Source organism: Fulmarus glacialis, unplaced genomic scaffold (assembly GCF_000690835.1).
Source record: "Fulmarus glacialis isolate BGI_N327 unplaced genomic scaffold, ASM69083v1 scaffold29841, whole genome shotgun sequence".
NCBI classification, from domain to species: Eukaryota; Metazoa; Chordata; class Aves; order Procellariiformes; family Procellariidae; genus Fulmarus; species Fulmarus glacialis.
Window position 1 is genome coordinate 16909 of NW_009192664.1, and position 19725 is coordinate 36633.

The window sequence follows — 19725 nt, forward strand, 5'->3', positions numbered from 1 at the left end:
TCAGAGTAGAAAGTTGAGTGTCTACACTTTACCTCTTCTTCCTTCAAAACAAAGATCACTGGGAAGTATGTGCAGGAATGTGTTTTAAGAGTTGCATCTGCTGATGACTTAGATCAAAGTGGGCTGCAGCAATCATACCAGTTGTCACTGCACTGGGATAGACTGCACTGGGTAATCTGTCTTGATGGACATGATTTCACTTTTGGGTAAGCGATTCGAATAAGCTGCGTGGAGCCTGTTAGCAAGAGACATTGTGCTGCTGCCTTAAGACAAGACAGATAGATGGAGGGGCCAAAGCACACAAGCATGGCACCGGGGGGGTAAAAGCTCCTTGATTCTAGCCTTGTTCAGTCACTGATCCTGCTGTGTAACACTGGCCAAATCATGATGCTTCCTGTATGTGTCTCCTTACCTGTAAAATTGGGGTAATTACATATGTTATTCTGTTACCCTACATTAATGTTCAAGACCAAGGGTTTTTGGGTGTTGGTTTTTTCTGTGTCATATGTTACATATTTCTTGCCACCATCTTTTCTCCCTCCTCTTCCACTCAAAAAAAAATCTAGAATAACTTCTATAAAAATTGTTGATTCTATTCAATTCTTTGTATTCATCAGGGTGGGATTTTGTTGTTTCCCTTTATCTGGTTAGCGGTTTAAATAGTTTCAAGTTCAGTCTAATGAAGTATAACCTTTGCTGATTCGACATGGGCTTTTCTAGGTGTCCTCCAGCTACCATACTTTGCAAGTTTTGTACACTATCAGTATTAAAGTTGCTGATCTCTGGTAACAGAACTTGTCTCTTAATCCTTTTTTTAAATAACGGGGTTATGTTTGAAGCTTCCGGATGATAAGGAATCTGTTCAAACTCCCATGAACTTCTACAAATGTCACTTAAGAGTTCACTGGTTTCTTTGCTTCCTTCCTTCAAAACTTTGTGGATTTATGTTATACAAACTATGTTCATCTAACCTTTGCTGATAACCAGTTTGGTTGTGTGTTCAGCACGTTGTTCCCACTAGCACCCAAAAATAATTAAGTTCAGAGATGGACTGATTTTAAGTATGTATGAAGGATCTGGAGGTCATTGACTTTAATGAGAATGCTGATGTTCACCACCTTTCATTATTAGGACCTTTTTAGAACAGTTTTGCTTTTGCAAGGGGCTGTATCTCCTTAACTCCTCTTTTTGTGTTCTTTTTGTGTCTCTGGGACACTTTACTTGCACAAATTTCCAGCTTCCTGTGAGAGGGGAGTGAGCCAGGTAGCCTTTTTAGAAGAATATTAAGGCTTTATTTTAATTTTCAGGTACTTCTAAATTTTTTAAAATTTTTTTCTTAAGTAATTACTTTTGCTCAAATTCTCTGTAAATAAAATAAAAGCCTTTTAGCTGGGAAAGCAGGTATCTAGATCTTGTCCACATAACCCTGAAAATTCTGCCCTGCTACTGTAATGACCAGCATGTGCCTCCTACTGTGAGTTATTTGATCACTTTCTGTATATTACTCTTGTGAGAATGTGAGGAGGAGGGATACTTTAATTTACAAACATGCCTATAATTTGCTGATTTACTGCTTTTCTTTTTGCTATGCCTCATAATTTTCTGTTCATTCTGTGTCTTCTTATTGTTCTGGGCTGAAGATCTTAACTTTCATATGTCTTTCTGTTTTCTGATTATAACTTCTCTGTGTATAATTTATTATTAACATGTGAAATTGTCCTTAATAGGTGTGATTATTCCTGTTTCCTACTTCCCTTCATCTCTGAGGCTTCCAGCACAGTCTGTTTTTCCTACTTTGACTGCCTTTTTACAAATCCAGAGGGCAGGATATATTTACATGTCTTCACCTTCATGCTGTGCGTGCTGCTGTAACCAAACTAGGCTAGAATTAGCAATCATGGTTTTTCTTCTGAATTTACCTCTTTAATCATAGTCCTCTAATTCTTTCGGCTTCTTTTTACTTCAACCATTTCTGTTAGTGTCCTTCTCCATTCCCTTCCCCACTTCTGTTTACTGTTGGTATCTGTTGTTACATCTGCACTCCTTTGCCAGGCAATAAAATGCATCCTCATGTTATTTTGGTTGAGCAGTTTGTTCAGTGCTTTTTCTTGCGTATGTTTCTGCAGAAACAAACCAGATATATTCTAACTCTTGATCAGTTTTATTTAATTAGTCATTACCATAAAATTCTTGTATGTTGTTACTCATTTTTCTTTCACTTTCCCTTTGTATTTATAGGGTTTTTTTCAATGTTTTTCATATTCTAGGCACAAGATAGGCTTTCCCATTGTAGAATGTTCCTCTGAAGGAGACTTTATTCTTTCCAAACCACCAGACACAGGGGGACTAATCTCTTTTGGCACTGTAGCTGAACAGTTGGTGTATGAATTGGGCAATCCTCAGCGCTATCTTTTACCAGATGTCACATGTGACTTTTCTGAAGTTTCCATCACCGAAATTCCAGGTTAGTCCTCTTACATGTTAACGGATCTGTGTCAATGAACTGGGTTAGCAAACCAAAGCAGTTACTTTAATTTCCATGTTTTCTCTGCGTATTTCCTGTTAAATCAGTTCCTTCGAGTATGATACTGAATTAAACTGATTTTTTTTCAAGGACTTTTGCTAGAAATTCCTTTAGAAATTTCAGCCATACTCTTACTTATCTTGCTGGCTGACTAATTTAAATCTTTGATCACTTTTGCTTTACTTTTTGATGCATGCCTTGCACCTACCAAGTCTTTAAACTATGTATTCTGTGTGAGCAACATTGGGACAGGTCCACTATGATTTCAGTGTTTTTTTTTAAACTGCAGCTCAGTTTCTTTGCTCAAAAAAATGTATGCGTTCTACATGTTTTCTCATATGGCATTTGAAATGTTAATAACAATGGAAAGCTGTGTCTTTCAAAGCACTACTTGGTAATGGTGTTTTTCTTAGACATTTAATTGGGTCATCTTAAGTGGTAGAAGTGTGCTTAGGTACAGGATTTCCACCAGAGAACCTCAGTTCGAAAAAGTCCATTTACTATCCTTGAAAGTCTCCACAGCCAGTAGACTGAAGATGGATGTAACCTATGTTCTGGATTTAACTTTAAAAGCAAAACAAATAAAAAACCCCAGGCTTAACAGATTTGAAGATCTGTAGGTTGGATAAGTTAGCTTGAAAAAAATGTTTAGCTACAGTCATTTGAAGTTTGTTTTTTACTGCATCTGTATTATATATCCTTTTTCATTCTAATGGAACTTGTATGTGACAGTATGCCGAGTGTCTTTACAAAACTTAGAACTATTGAAATCTCAAATGAAAAACTTACTGTGATAAAACTCAAAACACTGTAGCATCAAAAATATTTTACTTCAATAATAAAAGTACTATAAAATTGTACAGTGAAACTTCTGCTCATGCAACATAACCAAAGGGCAGTCTGGTAAGGCCAGCTTGCTGCTCTTAGCCACTACTCTCTTTTTTTTTTTTTTTTTTTAAAAAAAAGAAGAAACCCTAACCTTCCTATGAACTTTTAGCTTGCAAATGACCCGATATGACATGTTTGAACTTAAAATGAACTTTCACGTGAACTTTCAGTTAGCCCTCTTTCTTAGAAATATAACAGATGGAAAACGGGCAGATTTCTTAAATATTTTTAGTTTGAAGTGCTTTGACACGTACACCAGTAAAAACAGGCAAGCTATCTATTTTTGCTGTTTACATTGCCGATTTTATTGTCCTGCTGGATTACTTTCAGTGTTTGAACTGAGAGGTGCTTCTGTTTTCTTTTTGTCAGTGGATGCTATGCATTTTGTTTTGTGGGGTTTTTTCTTTGTATTACTCCTTCACTTGGAATATGAAGCTCTTCCAGGTCTTAACCCTGACTGTAGGCGTATTGTTCTGTATCGAGAGAGTTAAATTAACCTTATGTCAATCTTGCAGAGAGAGTGATGATGTTATTTGAGTGACATATAACATTTCTGCTAGTCACATTCACTTTTTCAGCTATGTTCTGATTTGATCTCTTCAGAGTATTTGTGTAAAGCTTTGAACTGCTTCCTAAATATTTGCAAGCACAGGTTAGGTACAGGTGAGCTAGAGTATAATACTGTCTGTCTGACATGAGGTGCTGGTCCTGCACTGCTAATTTTCAAGGAGTTGCACCTACTGATTTTCTCCAGTTCAAGCTTGAACCTGATGCTATGACAGCAGTTTTCTCCAGTTTCTTTTTTGGCATTAATATTCCTAATAGTGAACATGGTAGTTGCTCTGGAATATACATTCAGACTGTTCTGTTTCTGACAAGAAGGCTAAAGTTAAGTTACCCCTTCACTTACCAAGCTATCAGCAAATAAGCTCTCACTGGTTTCTCATCTTTCTTGTTTTGTTTCTTTACCAAGTGAGGGACTGCAGTCCACTCCGGCCAACTACAGTAGATTGTATGCTCTGTGTGTGTGTGCAATAACTGGCTGTTAAGTGGAAAATAACTATTGGGTCTGAAGTCCTAAGGCTGCTTTCTGTGTTAAGTGTTTTGAATGAATAAACATTTCAAGCGTTCTATTAAAAGGCTCATTGAAGTCATAAATTTAGTCACCAATTTGCTGTTTGTGTTTTTAAGGCAGGGAGGACTGTTTTGTGAGGGGTTCTGTCTTCTGTGGCAGTACAGCTATCAATGATTTGCTTTTTAATTAAGTGCATTTGATTAATATGTATCACAAAATAATGTTTTTGAAGTAATATTGAAGAAGCTGAAATATTGATTTTTAACCGCTATAGGTTTTGAAGGTGGGGCAGTGAAAGTTCATGGCGCAAAAGGATCGCCTCCTTCAACGTTTTATAAGGTATTATCTCTTTCTGTGGAGTGTAATGTATTTTTGATTTACAAGATTTTATATTTTTGAGAAAATGCTAAATATTTTCTGCCAAAAACTGTTACCACTTTAAAATCCTCATCCTCCCTGCCCCGAGAGTAGAAGAAAGAGGGGAAAAAGAAAAAAAGACAAACTTTATTTGATACATAAAAAGGTGTTAATTTGTGTAACAGGCTTATCCACAAACCTCCAGGGAAGGCTGGAATGGTTCTTTTATAGTAGTAATAATAATTTTTAGAACATCTCAGCCCACTAGCATATTATACTTGTTGATTTTTATACTGGCGTGTTAATTTTGTTCTATTTCACTGTGAAATTTATCTGCCAAGTAGTTTTCAAAAGGTAAGTAATGAGTAACTACATCTGTCAAGAGAGCAACTAAGAATGAGACTGATAGTCCCCTGAAATATTCTGTTGAAAGAAACCTGCACTTCTAGTAAAACTGTGAAGTTTTATGTTTGTTACTATAGTCTCCATTCCCTGAATGAATGCTAAGGTAACACAGTTCTGGTGAAGTACCAATAGGGCTGGATCCTTTTCTTGTTTAAACTAGTGGCAAAACTGACTTCTACAGAAGCAAGATCGAGATCAGAAATTAACCGCTTAGCACAGCCATATCAAAAGTGAGTTAACCTAAGCAGGGAATTGTGCTAATATTTCTGTTTAAATAATATAATGTATGTCTGAGCGTAATTTTTCTTTGAAACTTTTTACTGCATTTTAAAAATATATCTGACACTTTTAAAACCAGATTTATATAGGATAGAGTTTCAGTTTTTAAAAGACACGGTATTTCAAAGATAAATAATAATATCAGCAAAGCAGGTTTGGTTTTGGTGAGTTGTAAAGTCAGAATAGAAGAGCTCTCTAAAGGCTCCATAATTGAAGCATACTGACAAAGCATTTGTAGAATTGCGTAGTATATCACAGGTCACTTTTCTCATGCCCTTATTTTTTCACTTCTATCAGCTTTCTAGTAATCACATTTTTATCAGCTTTATGAAAAAGGGGTTTGATATTTCAAAAGTATTGTGGGAGTGTGATCTGAACATGAATTTTTCTAAACTTTCACCTAATATAATGAAGCATTGATGTTTGGGGTTTTTTTTGAAAGGCAGCCTACAATTTCAGTACAATATTGTCTTGTCAGCTTTTTGCATTTCCTCAGAATTTTAATTATTAGTTCAAGAGTTCTAGTTACATAATGCTGGAACAACAAATTTCCTTTTTCTGAGTGATCTGTGTCTTCATTATCTGCATCTGGGAATAACTGTGTCTTTTTAATCTGAAAATACGTTTTTGTTGTTGAAACAACAACAAAAAAGTTTTAAAACATAAATTATAAGCACATTTCTAAAAGATGTTTAGTTTTAAAAATCAGGCTTACAGTGTCATTGTATAACTGACGGAGAAGTCAATTTAGAAGTAATTCCTAAAAATGACATAGAATGAAGAGTATACTTTTGTACAAAACATCAAATTCCATCAATCAAATGATAGCGATGCTAATGCTCTTATTATTCCTGTAGAAAATAGTGGAATTTGATATGGGCAAATACAGAAGGCAGTGAATGTACGAAGCAGGAAATACTTTTTTTTTTTTTCCCCTTGGTCCGAGTGTGCGGTTTGAAGCAGAATATGTTTTGCTGCTTCTCAGCAACTTTCAGCGACTGTTCTGTTCAGCAGTCTTGTCGTCCTGCAGTTTTTGTTCTTGACTTTACATTTCCATACTTTCATATATCTAAAGTAAATAACTGAGATTTGAGATTTTCAGTTGATGAACCATGAAATGAAATAAAACAGAGTGACAGTTTGTTTTTTACGTAGCAGTAAAATAAAAATAAGTTTTAATTTATTTCTTATTTATTTATTGTTATGTCTTAAATGGGACATTTGAAATGTATGTGTTTAGGAGTATTTTTTTAATATATCTTAGGTTTTGTGTATTAAACAGTGTAATGATATTCTAAAATATATAGGTTAGACGTCCTGTGAAATATTTGTATGTTCTGAAACTGTTTAATTGTCTGTCAGTGATAAATTGACATATGCTTTGCACACCTGTTTTAGAAGTAATTTTTAGGAAATGAACTTAGTATGTTCAGCTTGGCTAGGAAGTTACTGAATGGCACTGTAACAAGCTAGAAATATTTTAAGGGTATGTTACATCTTTCAGTAACTTTACAGTAAGTGCAGAGGAAAATTATTTAATTGCTGCATTAAACATGAAGTGTAGTTAGTAAAACAATGATGAGAGAAAGTGAGCTATAAGGTAAATTTCAGGGAAAATAATGAAAAATAATGAAAAATACATTACCTGTGAAATAGCTTCTCAAAAGAAATAGCTGAAACACTGTTTTTTGGGACATTTAAAAGTAGACTGGGTAAAGTGTTTGAAAATTTACTGTAGGAAAAACATTCCTGGTTGTAGAAAGTTAGGCTGAATGTCTTACCAGGTTCTTCAATTTCTGTTTTTGTTTTTCTGTTAGGTAAGAAATGTTGAAAATTCTCATCACCCTTAGTTCCAATTTATCTGTTAGAGCTTTTCTACCATTTATGATCATGCATTATGGTCATTACTTTCACTGTATTAGAGCTCTGTTAAGCAGCTGTAGCACTGGAAGTCTAGTAAAATGCTTATTAGTTAAATGTTTGCAATGTATAGCATGTTCTTTTGTGTGTGTGATATTTTTCCACATTTACTTTAATACTTCTTGGAAGCTTATGTCCGATCAATTTCACTGTGATAGATTAGTCAGCTTTTCAACATCAGAGTGTGTCCTATCTACCAAAATAGGTAAGTACAGGAGAATTTAAGGATGACAATGGGAAGCGATTCAGAGTTTCACAGTTTTGCAGATTTGAATCGTCCTCCAATAGAATTTTGAGTTTTAAATGGAGTAAATTTTTGTAGTGATGATGATGGTTTCTTGCTCTTCCGCTTCTGCTTAATGTATGGATAATGATTGTCAGAGAGCATTTATAGCATATCGGTACTGAACCCCATGTAATTTCATAATCCCTTTATCCTTAGGTAAATGCCACTTACCTTGACGGCTTCAGGGCTACTGCTGTCTGTCCAGTGGGAGGTCCAAAGGCAGTACAAAAAGGAAAACGCACTGCGGAAAGTATTCTGCAAAGGTTAGTATTTGAGTCTTGGAAGGGGTTTTGGCTTTTTCTTTTCAGAGATGATGAAAATAGAACTGTAACATACAATGGCAACCATATTAACTTTGTAAGAACCCTGGAAGATTATAATCTTGCAATTGGGAGGACATTTCAAGACTTAACTAGTTAGTTTAGGAAACATGTTTTCAAATATAACTACACTTCAGCTACATTTGACAGAGCGAGAAAGGTCTCAAATATTGTTGAAAATAGACGGCTGGATAGTGGAGAGAAACCCAAATTAATGAGGGAAAAGCTGTGATTCATATCAAAATTTATTTGGTGCTAGAGAGAAACCCATGTGAAACTAGTTTTCACTGATTTTCACAGAACTACTTTTCATCAAAAATCTTAGTCCTATGAAATGTAGGCAGTTCATCAAGCTTGTGTTTTAAACAAAGTTATCTTAGTACCTTGTAAAATGTGACTAATGATTTTGTTTGCTAGAACAATTTTACAATTGTAAGACAGACTGATAAACCTTCAGTCACATTGTTATGCCAGTATATTTGGGCAAGGATTCCCAAATATTCTTAAATATAATTCCATATTGTCACGGAAGTCTCTGAGCATTTACTCTGATAGCCCAATCTTTCTAGTTATGAGATCTACCTCTTTGTGCCGTGTCTCTGCGTATATAACTTCCCCCCCATGCTATTATAGATGCATGCAGCAAGTACACTAGGGTAGACACCTGTCAGAAATGCAAGGTTTACTGTGGTCTTAGAGTGACTTATGGCTCATATGCCCATGTACAGCACTGTGATGAAGGAGGAGCTGTGTGACTTCCCTCAAGAGACATACCAGATGAGAGTGGGCTGATATGGGCTGTGTAATTAAGCTATGGAATCCCTTTCTTCAGAGTGGTGCGAATGCTAAAAGTGTATATGTCCAAGAGCTACTGAGAAAATCAATGAAGAAAAAAAACCCTTCAAGAGCTATTAAATATAAAGACTCAGGGACTCAGAAGTCCCCGAAAAGCAATCTTTTTGGAAGCTAGGTGATTATTTTGGAAATAGAATGCTATATTTTCCCTTTGATGTTTGTTCTTGGACATTATTTCAGGCCGGACTACTGAATCTTTTGTCTGATTGAAACAGCTTATGGTGCTGCTGCCTCTGTGACCACTACAAAATTAATTCAGCCTGCCTACTGTGCTGTCCTGAGTAATCCTCAGAAGAGGGGTGATGGGAGATAGCCACAGGCTGGCTAAGTGGCTTGATAAGTGGCTTCTAGCCCATAAGGCATCCCTGGAGCAGCTGTGGCTTGTTCTGTGCATTAAAAATCACAATACACAGTATTGCCCATCAATATATTCTCCATCTCAAACACAGTCTTAAACAGCTGAATGTGTGGAATTGTTTATTCAGCATGTTCGAAAGATTTGTGTATGTCAACCCAGATATAAAATAAAAGTTAAGCTGTTCTGATTATTGTCAGAGAATGCTCTACCAGCAACTACATCTCTTTAGGAAGCTCTGACTTCAGTCGTTCCACCAATTCCTGTTGCAAGAGAATGTCGAAAGGACAGCTTCCAGTCCATTCTAGAATAAATTCTGCCCAGTAGTCTAATGGCAACAAGTACAGAATAAGGTGCACAAATTTAAGGTGCTTCAGTTGTACAGGTCAAGTTAGCTGGCAGCCTAAGACATTAAGCAGCTTTAGTAGCTTGTCATATGACTTCTTTCACTTCTTTCTTGCATACTTCTCCTTTATTTGTTTATTCATTTTTGAAAGCAGGAGAGATTTGGTAGTATGTGTGTGAAGAAGTCTTTTTGGAGTAGTCTTTGGTGTCCTTTTATTTTTGATGGTTCTCTGTGGCATAACCAAGACACGTGAAATGGCTAAAAATTACCCACAGAATGTATTTTGAACTCTAGTATCTCTAACTGTAATGTTTGTAGAGAAATAATTGAAAATAACTTATTACAGACACAGTTTGCAAATTTAGGTATCTTAAATCAAGTATCTGTCTTTCTGCGGTCATGAAAATAAAGATGGCCTTATTTGTGGTACATGGACCACCTTCATTTCTGTACCACAATGAGAGAATTACATTTTGTATTTAAGTCCTATACACTGCTTAATTTTTCAGGTACGTGCTAATACTTACAACAATGATGATATATTAACAGTGTCTTCAAAATGTTCCACTCATGCAAAATATTTTTCTCATCCTAACAATGTTTCAACTGATAAAATCTTTTATACAGCTAGAAGGATGCCAGACCAAGATTATTGGGAAACCAGTTTAGGTGCTTCAGAATTGAACTTATTTTTCCAATCTGCAACATGTTAATAAATCGGACTATTTTTAGCGGTTGGATTCTTTTAAAACTTTTCTCTAACTTTTTTTACTATGATTTTTTAAAAAAATTTTTTATTTTGGACTTCATATGATTATTTTTTTAAATCTATAGTAGTAATTTTCAGGTTTAGTGCTTGAGAGTTGGGCTGATTTTTCTGAGAGCTGTTGCAAACAGTCTAATCCAAATTTAATATTTGTCAAAAACTAGTATTAATTCTTGGCTCTCTTAAAGCAGTGTGTGTTTTCATGGTGTATAAAAAGAAGGTAATGTTCATCCCCATTATTAATCGTGATTGGACAAACTTGGCACTCTTGACAAAATGTGCTTTTGGTGGAAATATCCTTATAGAAAGAGTTTGAAGGATTTCAGTGCCAGACTGGAAAGGCACGAGTGATGAACAAAGGTTCTCTTTAAAAACTTTATCTACTTTTTGGCATTTGAGTCTTACGTTCTTTAATCCCAAATGAATACCTTTAAGGTTTGGATAAAAGTTCCTTCTTCAGTTCAATTTTTCTTCATTGGTGCCTGTGATGTAATGAGGTAGTTTCATGTATTTATTGGTGGTTCATAATGCCTTATAGCAGAAACAGAGTTAAGAACTAAATTACCAGTATGAAAACCAGGAAGACTACATATACTGTAATTACATTTCAAGCTGTCTTTGTTTTAAAGATAAAAGTAAGAGATGAAATCCATTTATTTGTCTTTGCCTGTCATCTTTCAAATAATTTGAATAAACAAAAGGCTCAGTTTGAAACCTAGGGATAAATTCAGAGGCATAACTTCCTTGTCAGTAATCGCTTGATTTGTAGTATTCGGGTATATTTGTTTAGTGTAAAGTATTCATAGTCCAGTTTACGTGACAGAGCTAACTCCTGTGGACCACACAGGGCTACTTCAGATAATCATTTTGAGGCAGCTTACTAATAAAAAAAAATCATTTGTTGCAGGACTCGTCTTATTTTCAGTCAGCTTGGGTATGAAGATTACAGTGCAGTTAACATACAGGTTTTAGGGTCTGAAGATACATATGGACCTCATGCTAGAAGGAGTATAGATGGTGTAAGTATTCAGTGGAGTGTTCTTAACCTTTTACTGACCTCTTTTAATCTCTCCGTATTGTTATCTTTTCCACAACTTTAAAGGAAGTCACTATCATCTTGGGAATTTCACCCCATCATCTTGCAAAGAATTCAGTGTCACTACTTAGTGTACAAAATTAACACTGATAAGGTCTTTGCAGTATTGGGTCTTCCAGAAGCACTGATACGAAATCTTACAAAAATGTTGTTGTAGTCTGTTCTGATGTTGTTCATCTGAAGAAATATCTTCTTATAAAAGTTCTTATGATGTAGACGTATTGCATTAGATATGATTCTAAAAGACCACATTATAAAGGTTGCAGAGTCAGGAAATGGCAGAATTATTGTTGCCTGTGCAACTTCAAAACTGTCTGTGAGTACTATTTGTGAAACAATCTTCAACTATATAATCTTGCATTGTATTTTGGGACTTGTTAAGTTCATATGTAAGAATATGAATGATGGCTATAGCCACTGCAGCTGTGATATCCATGGTCTGTTTTCCTAATCTAGAATATGAGAGTCCTTTTTAAAGGAAAAAGACAGTAAATCTTGTCCTCACTTACATACACTTTAAATATTTAGACAGTTTAGTTTGTTCCAAAACAGTAGTATCTAATTCTTTTTTGTCAATGGCAGTCTTGCAAAACTCTTAAGGTACACGTGGCAAAACTCAGCTCTGTGAGTTTGATCTTAGGAGTGCCAACACTTAAAATAGCCAAAAATTTGTATGATAGGAAACAAGAATGTGATGTGCAGAAAGACAGGGAACTTTTTCCTGTAGAAATTAAGTGTTCTTAGAAATTGGGCAAGTTATATCTGCAGCTGTTCATTTCAGTGCTTGAACTTCAGTTTCTTTCTGCACAGCAGCAAGAATTGCTTCCCGATGAACCTGCTTTATAATGTGGTCTTTTTCCTTTTAGCACCATAAACCCTGCAATGTTAAGTGTGTTACTGAGATTGCAGAATCAAAATTTTGAAACATAGGAACAGATGTTCCAGATGTTGAGCTTGCCTGTGTTCTGTTTATACCAGCTCCTTATGATCATGCATTGTAATACATTCTTTAATTAGATTGTTACATAGAAAGTTTTCTGCGTCATACAGAGTGAATAATGACTTGAAAAAGAGCAGTTCTCCTTCGTTATTGTTCAGTTTGCCTTGCTTATGGTACGTTAAAGATATTTTCCAAATGAAATTGAGTATTTGTAGTATTTTCTGTATTTCCAGCCTCAACTCCCAGTTCTTATATTAGAAGTAAATAGAGCGTTACCTCCATCATATGTGCTTCCCATACATGCCTGAAATAGGATGTGAGAGCTGAGGCTGAAATACAGGAAATGGCTCTATTGCCTCCCCCCTTCACCTGGTTACTCCAGCAGTTTAGAAGAAACTAACCAGAGGAGTTTTCATCTGGAAAGCAGCCACAGTAGCTTGAGGAAAAAGGGGTGGGCAGTGGGGTTTGCTTTTCCATTTAAAATACAGAGTCATAGAATCCCAAGGAAAACATATGCCCTTTGGGCCTGCAGGTAGGAATAATGTAGTCTCTTAAACGCTTTTTCCTACCACGTCTTCCCATACAAAATTAGACATGGATATTTGGGTTGCAAATAACGTGCTCAAAACCAGAGCCATGTTATGTTAGGCAGTATCTTAACACATAAGGAAGACAGTTCCTGCTTTGAAGATTCTACCATCTGAATTTAAAGAGGAGAAGCAAATATGTATATGAATACCAAGTCAGGATAAGTTGAACGATATTTGGAGCTCAGTGTAGATGTCTGGTGTGGCTGGACTAATACACAGGTCTGTCAAACTGGGTGCAAAGATTTGCCTTTGCAACTGTGAAATCACTGCATAACCCAGGCTTATGTAGCCCTGTATACTGTAGTCTGAGCTGCTGTGTTGAGTGTTGACTGTTCCTGACAACACAAAGTATCCTTGAGAAATCAAGAAATGCTTGCCTCCTTTCCTTTCTCACTCTTCCCCGCCTGTTTATGTGGTTGTTGCTTGACACTCTGATAGCTTGCTTTGTCAGCAGCAGCCCAGCATGAGCAAGAAAGGGACCTGAATCAGCACTGAGAAACCCTAGTGGTGTTTAATTTTTGATATCTCCTGCTCTGTGGTTTTCTGTTGGGGAGGAAGAAGGGGTTATGAGGGTGTCACAGCGTCAGTGAGTTCATGGTTTAGAAATACGGGATGTGTTTCATGTGAAAAGTATCTATTAATAGTACATCAGGTATTAGAGTTTGCTATATAAAAACTGTATGTGCTGTGTCTGTTGGCTTTCTACTAACCCTTTGTTAACCAGTTTACAACACATTCTTAAGACTTGATGAAGTATAACTTTGTTCTGCTGTTTTTTGTTTTAATTATGATACTGTAAGATAAATGACTTTACAATAGTCTATATATCCAGTTTTAACACTGGATTCACATACTCAGAACAGGATTCAGCTTATTATTTTCATAGACCGTTGTATCTTCCATCTGTGGGCAAGGAAGTAAACCTAGAAATTAAATGGAATATTGAAGACATGGTACAGATTAGAACCAGGAAGCAGAGATGAATGCATAAGCATGTTTTCTGCAAGAGTATTTCCTATTAATTATTAGTTGTAGTAATTAATGAATCTCTTTGTAGCTTTGGAACACTGAATGTTAAAGAAAATGCACTTGTTGAGTTTGTGGCATGGCTGCATATTTTCTGTGTAGCAACAATCTTTTACTACAATCTAGTGAAACTTTTTTAAATTGGAAAACTGATTGTTTTCTTATTTATATTATCTTGATCAGGATGTCTGTTTGTGTATTCATAGAAGGAAATTTCTAACCTTTCAGTGATACATGATCTGCTGGAATAATATAAGCTGTCCTACTTTGGCTTTGCTAAACTTTTATTTTAGGGTTTGCCTACATGAGTATCAAGATAAACTAATAAAAATGTGAATCAAGTTTGCAGGATTTACTACATGATAGTATTGTGGCAGGTCTTTTCCAGGCTGGGAGCTTGGAGGCTGAGAAATGAACTGTGTGTGTGTCTCCCTGTGAGTATGACTACATAGGGGTACTTAAGAAAGATGAAAGCAATTATATTTACCATTACAGTACCTCAGAGTACCTCTGTGTGGATATGCCACTAGAATAGGAAGTAGAGAAAAATAATCTTTGAACTTTATGAATATTTAGGACTTACTTAGGTTTAAACATACTAAAACAAGAAGGCCCTTTGTTACTGGGTTTTAGCTGATCACCAGCTATAAAGTCAGGAAGTTTTCTTCCCTTGGTATAAGCTGGCATAAGTGAGCTTGTTCGTGTTGAGGTTTTGTCGTGTATTTGAGTTGGAATAGAGAATTTAGTAGTCCGTTAACGTAACGGTCTCTTTGGGATACTCTTATAGTAGTCAGAATGCTTGGTGCAGCGTATTACAACATTTATGATAAACACCATTTCAGCAGCTGCCACTAGGAAGCACATCCATGTTCCTACATTGCTGAAGTTACTTAAATTCCTCAAATTGACTTGAGATTTTCAGATGTTGACATGTTCAACGGTGTTGCTTTTGGGAAAAATGTACTGTATACACACAGGAAAATGATACTAATATACAAGACATCAGTATTTCAAAAGCTAATATTCAAATTTCTGGTTTATATAATGTTTTTAAAGAATGCAGCTTTACAGAAATGTGGGCAATTAAAATAAGTAGCACTAGAGTTAGGAGATGTTGAAAGACGGGCAATTTAGGAGTTCGGATCCAACATGTAGTTTCTTAGGTTATTTTGAAGAGGAAAAAGATACGGTTTTTTAAGTTTAAAATATTTAGTCAAGTCTTTATATTTTGTTAGGCATAATAGTCTAGCATTTTTCACTGTCAGATGTGTAAATTGACAATTGCTTCAAGTAATTTTAGGATTGTTTTTGACATGACTTCTAGTTCTTGAAATCAGGGACACCTGTTCAACTTTGGGTAGTGAATAAACATCAAAACATACAGCAAGAAGGATGAGATGTGGTTTTGTTTGATCGCAACTTTAATTCAGTTCATCTAACAACTGCCTGCATATAACTTCAAGGTGTTATCTTTTCTCTCCTGTTCCTATGTATTAGAGGAAAGATGTCATTAGCATGAAGAAAGGTTCCTCTGTCTTTTCACTGTTAAGTCATAAAAAAATGGGTGCTGTGTAGGACGATGCTGTTCCTTAGCCCAGAGGAGGGAGGACTCCTTTGAGGAGTCATGGCTCCATTCTTTTCATCTGACCAAAAAAACATGTCCCCTCTGCGCCATACCTCAACCCCTGCGTTTTGAAGTTGGGGGGCTGTTGAATTCTAACAGCATCTATATCCTTCCTGTCTGCTGAGTATTTAATCTCTGATGCTTTCAGAAATGCCACTGGTTTCTGTATTTGTAAAGAAATAGGCTTTTTGCTAAAATCTGTTAAAAGTGTTACACTAGCAGGAAAAACGTGATTTTAAAATATTCTTCATGATTTCATGCACAATTGGGAAGCTATTACATGCTTCAGAAATTATTATATGTAAGGAAAAAAGTTGGAATAAACTAAAACCGGGTTATTTAGTCATGTATATTCATTTGCTGGTGTAGCAAACATCTGGCTTGGATCTTCCAAAATCCAATTGTTCCTTTCTTCCAGGAAAATGCCCTCTTCAATATCCTAATATATTCAATGCTCCTTTACTTTTCTATATTTTTAGTAGAGCAACTACCAAATCTAGAAGAATTTTTTAGACAGGGCATTTAGAGAGTTATGAAGTCCTCTGAGCTCTGTAGAATAACAAAAAAAGAAAAAACAACAGCAACAACAAAACAAAAACAAAAAAAAAAAAAACCCAAACAAGCAAACACCAAACTTTGGTATGTTTTTCATGCTTTCATGAAATATATCCTTTTCTGTTGTCCTTAAAAAAGGACATAAACACTGGAAGAAATCCCCTAGTATCTTGTAGTCAAACTCCTCCTTTTTTGAATTTTACATTGATTTAAGTAAGCCAAGAATTTCATGTGAGGTTACCAAAGAACCTTTAGAAACTCTCTTTGTGCTTATTAACAAAAAGAGCTGACTTCCAGAGAGCTGACGACCACAGAGAAGAAATACCCTGCCGCAGAACTCCATACTTGCAGTAGTGCTGTGTGAGAAACTCCCGACCAGTAGATTTTGATACCTTCTGCAGTCCCATTTCATATGTATGATGGAAATGGTTGTGCTTGTGCTTTCGAACAAGTAAGAGACACTTAGGGACAGACTTGTATTTTGAGTGGGTTTCACAATTTTAGAGATTCAAAAGTAGACAAAGGTGCTTCTTACTGGTGGATGCAAATTCTTGAATAAATACAGTCATTGCCCTCAGACCTAATAATGTTCACTCTAAGGCTTTTGCCAGTGTATTGATTCCAGTGGTAGATCTTTCAGTGGCAGAAAAGAGATTTTTAGGGAAGTAAAGTCTTAAGTGAGAGAGAGTGCTTATCTGCAAGGGCAGGTGTGTTAGCTGGCTGCAGAGTACGGAGCAGAGTACTGGTTGGGTTTACCTTTAGAGGAGTGTCTTCTCTCTTCTCTGGAAATGTGGTGTCTTTTACAAGTTCCTTTCTCCCATTTAACTCCCAAGGATTGTGTTTAAATTCTTTTCTGTGAGCAGATCTGCTTACTTCTTGATGCTAAGAGAAGTAAACCTGGCTCTCTAACTTGACCCCAAAGTAGCCTCAGTGCACTTAAAATAAGAGCGAAGTTTGTTTGCTGGTTCCACTGAGAGTGAAGCCAAGTATTTAGTTTCTTTTGAAGTACTGTTAGTTATCTATCTTTGAGAACGCTGGAGAAGCAGCACAGTATCCTAGCAGTCTGAAATATCCAATAGTTGATTTCATGGTAGCAAAATAAAAAATATAATGAAACATTAACAGAAAATTATAGTGATGCTGGATGAAAAGTCACTGAATGAAAATCGTAGTTTGTAGCAGTGAGCACTAAACATTTCCATTAGCTTTAACTTGAATGCTGAGCTACAGTTACTTTTCAGTTTGGTAAATTTAACTGATGATCTGCATCTAAGCTAATCTAATTCCTACTTTTTTGAAGCAGGGTCCTCGGGAAGCTGTTATTTGGCTTGCTGTACACCATAAGCAAAAACAGGCTGTAGAAGTCTTCTCCAGAGAGATTGCACCAGCTGGAACTGGCATGGGTAAATATTCACGTCACCTTCTAAGAATTTTAAAGTTCCTTTTTTTTTTTTTTTCCCCCTGAGCCTGACTAGCACCCAAAGACTTAGTCGTGTTCAGTTTCATGGCACTGTGTGTAGTGAAATCGTAATTTTTTTAAAGGTATTTATGTTTGGTGTAGAAATGGGACCTGCAGACATTAGCAAAATAATAAAATGAAAGTTCTGGAAGTCCACCTTTTTGTTCCTTTGAAACTCTCTATCCTTCCATTGGTGCTAGTGTCCCTTCCTGCCTTTTTGCCTTTTCCTCATTTGCCTTTGTTTTCCTACCCATGGTTATGCTGATGTGCAACAGTGTCTTATTGTATTTTACCATGTTATTACAACTCAGTAATGCTATTAGACCTCACTGGCAGTAACCATTAAGAATGTTACTCAGCTGTCAAAAATTTATCACAGTGTCTGGCTATAACATTGCGGTTTATGAAGAGCTGTACAGTTTGAGGGTTTTGAAGGTTCTCTTTAGCATTTAGCTATCTGATGTTACTGCAAAAGATTTTTATAGATACTACTGTACTTCTGTTTAATGTGTAGCTGCTTGTGTAGGTAATTATAACTTTCAGACAGAATTCAGAACTTTTTAATATGATACTGCAGTGAGAATACCAACGACCTGCATCTAATTCTTTATTCACAGTGTATATTAACTACTCAATTTAAATTCTGATGCTGCACTATTAAGTCTAACCTCAAATCAATCTGTCTTTAACATTTGATTTTGTCTGAATTTGTGGTGTACTGCAACTATTGCAAGATTTATTTTTTAGTTGACTTGTGAGGTAAAGTCAAAATACTGGGATTTAATTATGTCTGTCTTAGTTTTGAGTGTGTATTTTAAGCATTTGCATAAGGGTCACCTAGTGTGAAACGATCTATGCTTCTATTTTTTACCAAATGTTTGTTCTAAAAAACCTTTACATTTGTTCTTTGTAAATGTCATTAGATTTGCTTCGCTTTCTAGGAGGACTTACTGTTTGATTACTTTGAGCAAACTCTTCTTTTTTTTCTTTTTTTTTTTTTCTTCTGTTCTCCTTCCAAGTCACTTTTAAGTGTCACCACTGTATCCATCTCAGTTGTAGGTAGCACATCCATATGTTGTGATTTGCTGCTTACATTATGGATATTCATCCCACTTTTATTATCCATTTAAAATTTGGACAGCTTATTTTGAGGACCAGATACTTTGCAATGACTTCTACATATCTTATGGAAGAATATATCAAGGATTTATATAGGTCTTCAAAATTAAATTACATCTCACAACTTCCATAGCAAATCTAGAATCCTGATTAATGGAGGGGTGGTTAGATGTTGTCTGGCAGGTAAGGAATAATAAATGTTTTATTTTCAGTGGATTCAAAATTGTATGGAAGTGTGCATTCTGTGTTGTAGTCTTTATGGTGGTAGCAGAGATATAGTTAGTGCAGGGTGGGTTGTTTTTTGTTGGTTTTTTTTTTTTAAGTTGTATTTATTGAGGCAAGGTCAGTGCATGGTCATCCTTTTCTTTTTTTCTAGAAGATAGAATATGATCATGTAGAACTAATCGGGGAGTATTCATTGAGATAATTTTTAAAGATTTGGCAATTTTGAAGGCTGGTTAGTAGGTCAGCATTTAGCATAGATGTAAGTTGCTTCTAAAGACTGTTTTTTCTAATGAATGAAAGATGGTATTTTCACAGCTGGACCAAACTACCATTTCTATAATTAGTTAAGGATTCATAATTGAAGTAGTTTCTCCTTTTTCATTATTCAAGTAGACTATGTAACATACCTGAAAGTAACGATGTATACTTTTTATTTTATATATGCATAGACAATCCCCCAGCAAATATCTTTTTGAACAAAGGAAAGCTGGGAACAATTAGTTATTTGTTAGATCCGAAGCTAATGGATGTGTACTTGTCTCTCCACATTCTTAATCTGTGCCTCTTCTTTCATAAAGCAACTGCTATGTATATAAACTTTGTTTGAAGCTTGAAAGTGCTAGGTTTATTATGGTTTCAGTTTTTTTGTTTTCACCATCTTTCTTCACAGAATGAAAAAAGTAAAAAATCTGTGCTACCTGGCTTGGGTGGAGTA

General features: G+C 35.7%; 1 protein-coding gene across 1 annotated transcript in view; it reads left to right on the forward strand.

Moving 5' to 3' along the window:
• Nucleotides 1-19725, forward strand: part of LOC104083636 — a 50885-nt gene that overhangs the window by 3194 nt on the left and 27966 nt on the right. The window contains exons 2-5 of the mRNA XM_009587172.1: nucleotides 55-206; nucleotides 2268-2464; nucleotides 4762-4826; nucleotides 7891-7997. Coding sequence (XP_009585467.1) covers nucleotides 55-206; nucleotides 2268-2464; nucleotides 4762-4826; nucleotides 7891-7997 — 521 coding nt within the window. The remainder of the gene's footprint in view (nucleotides 1-54; nucleotides 207-2267; nucleotides 2465-4761; nucleotides 4827-7890; nucleotides 7998-19725) is intronic.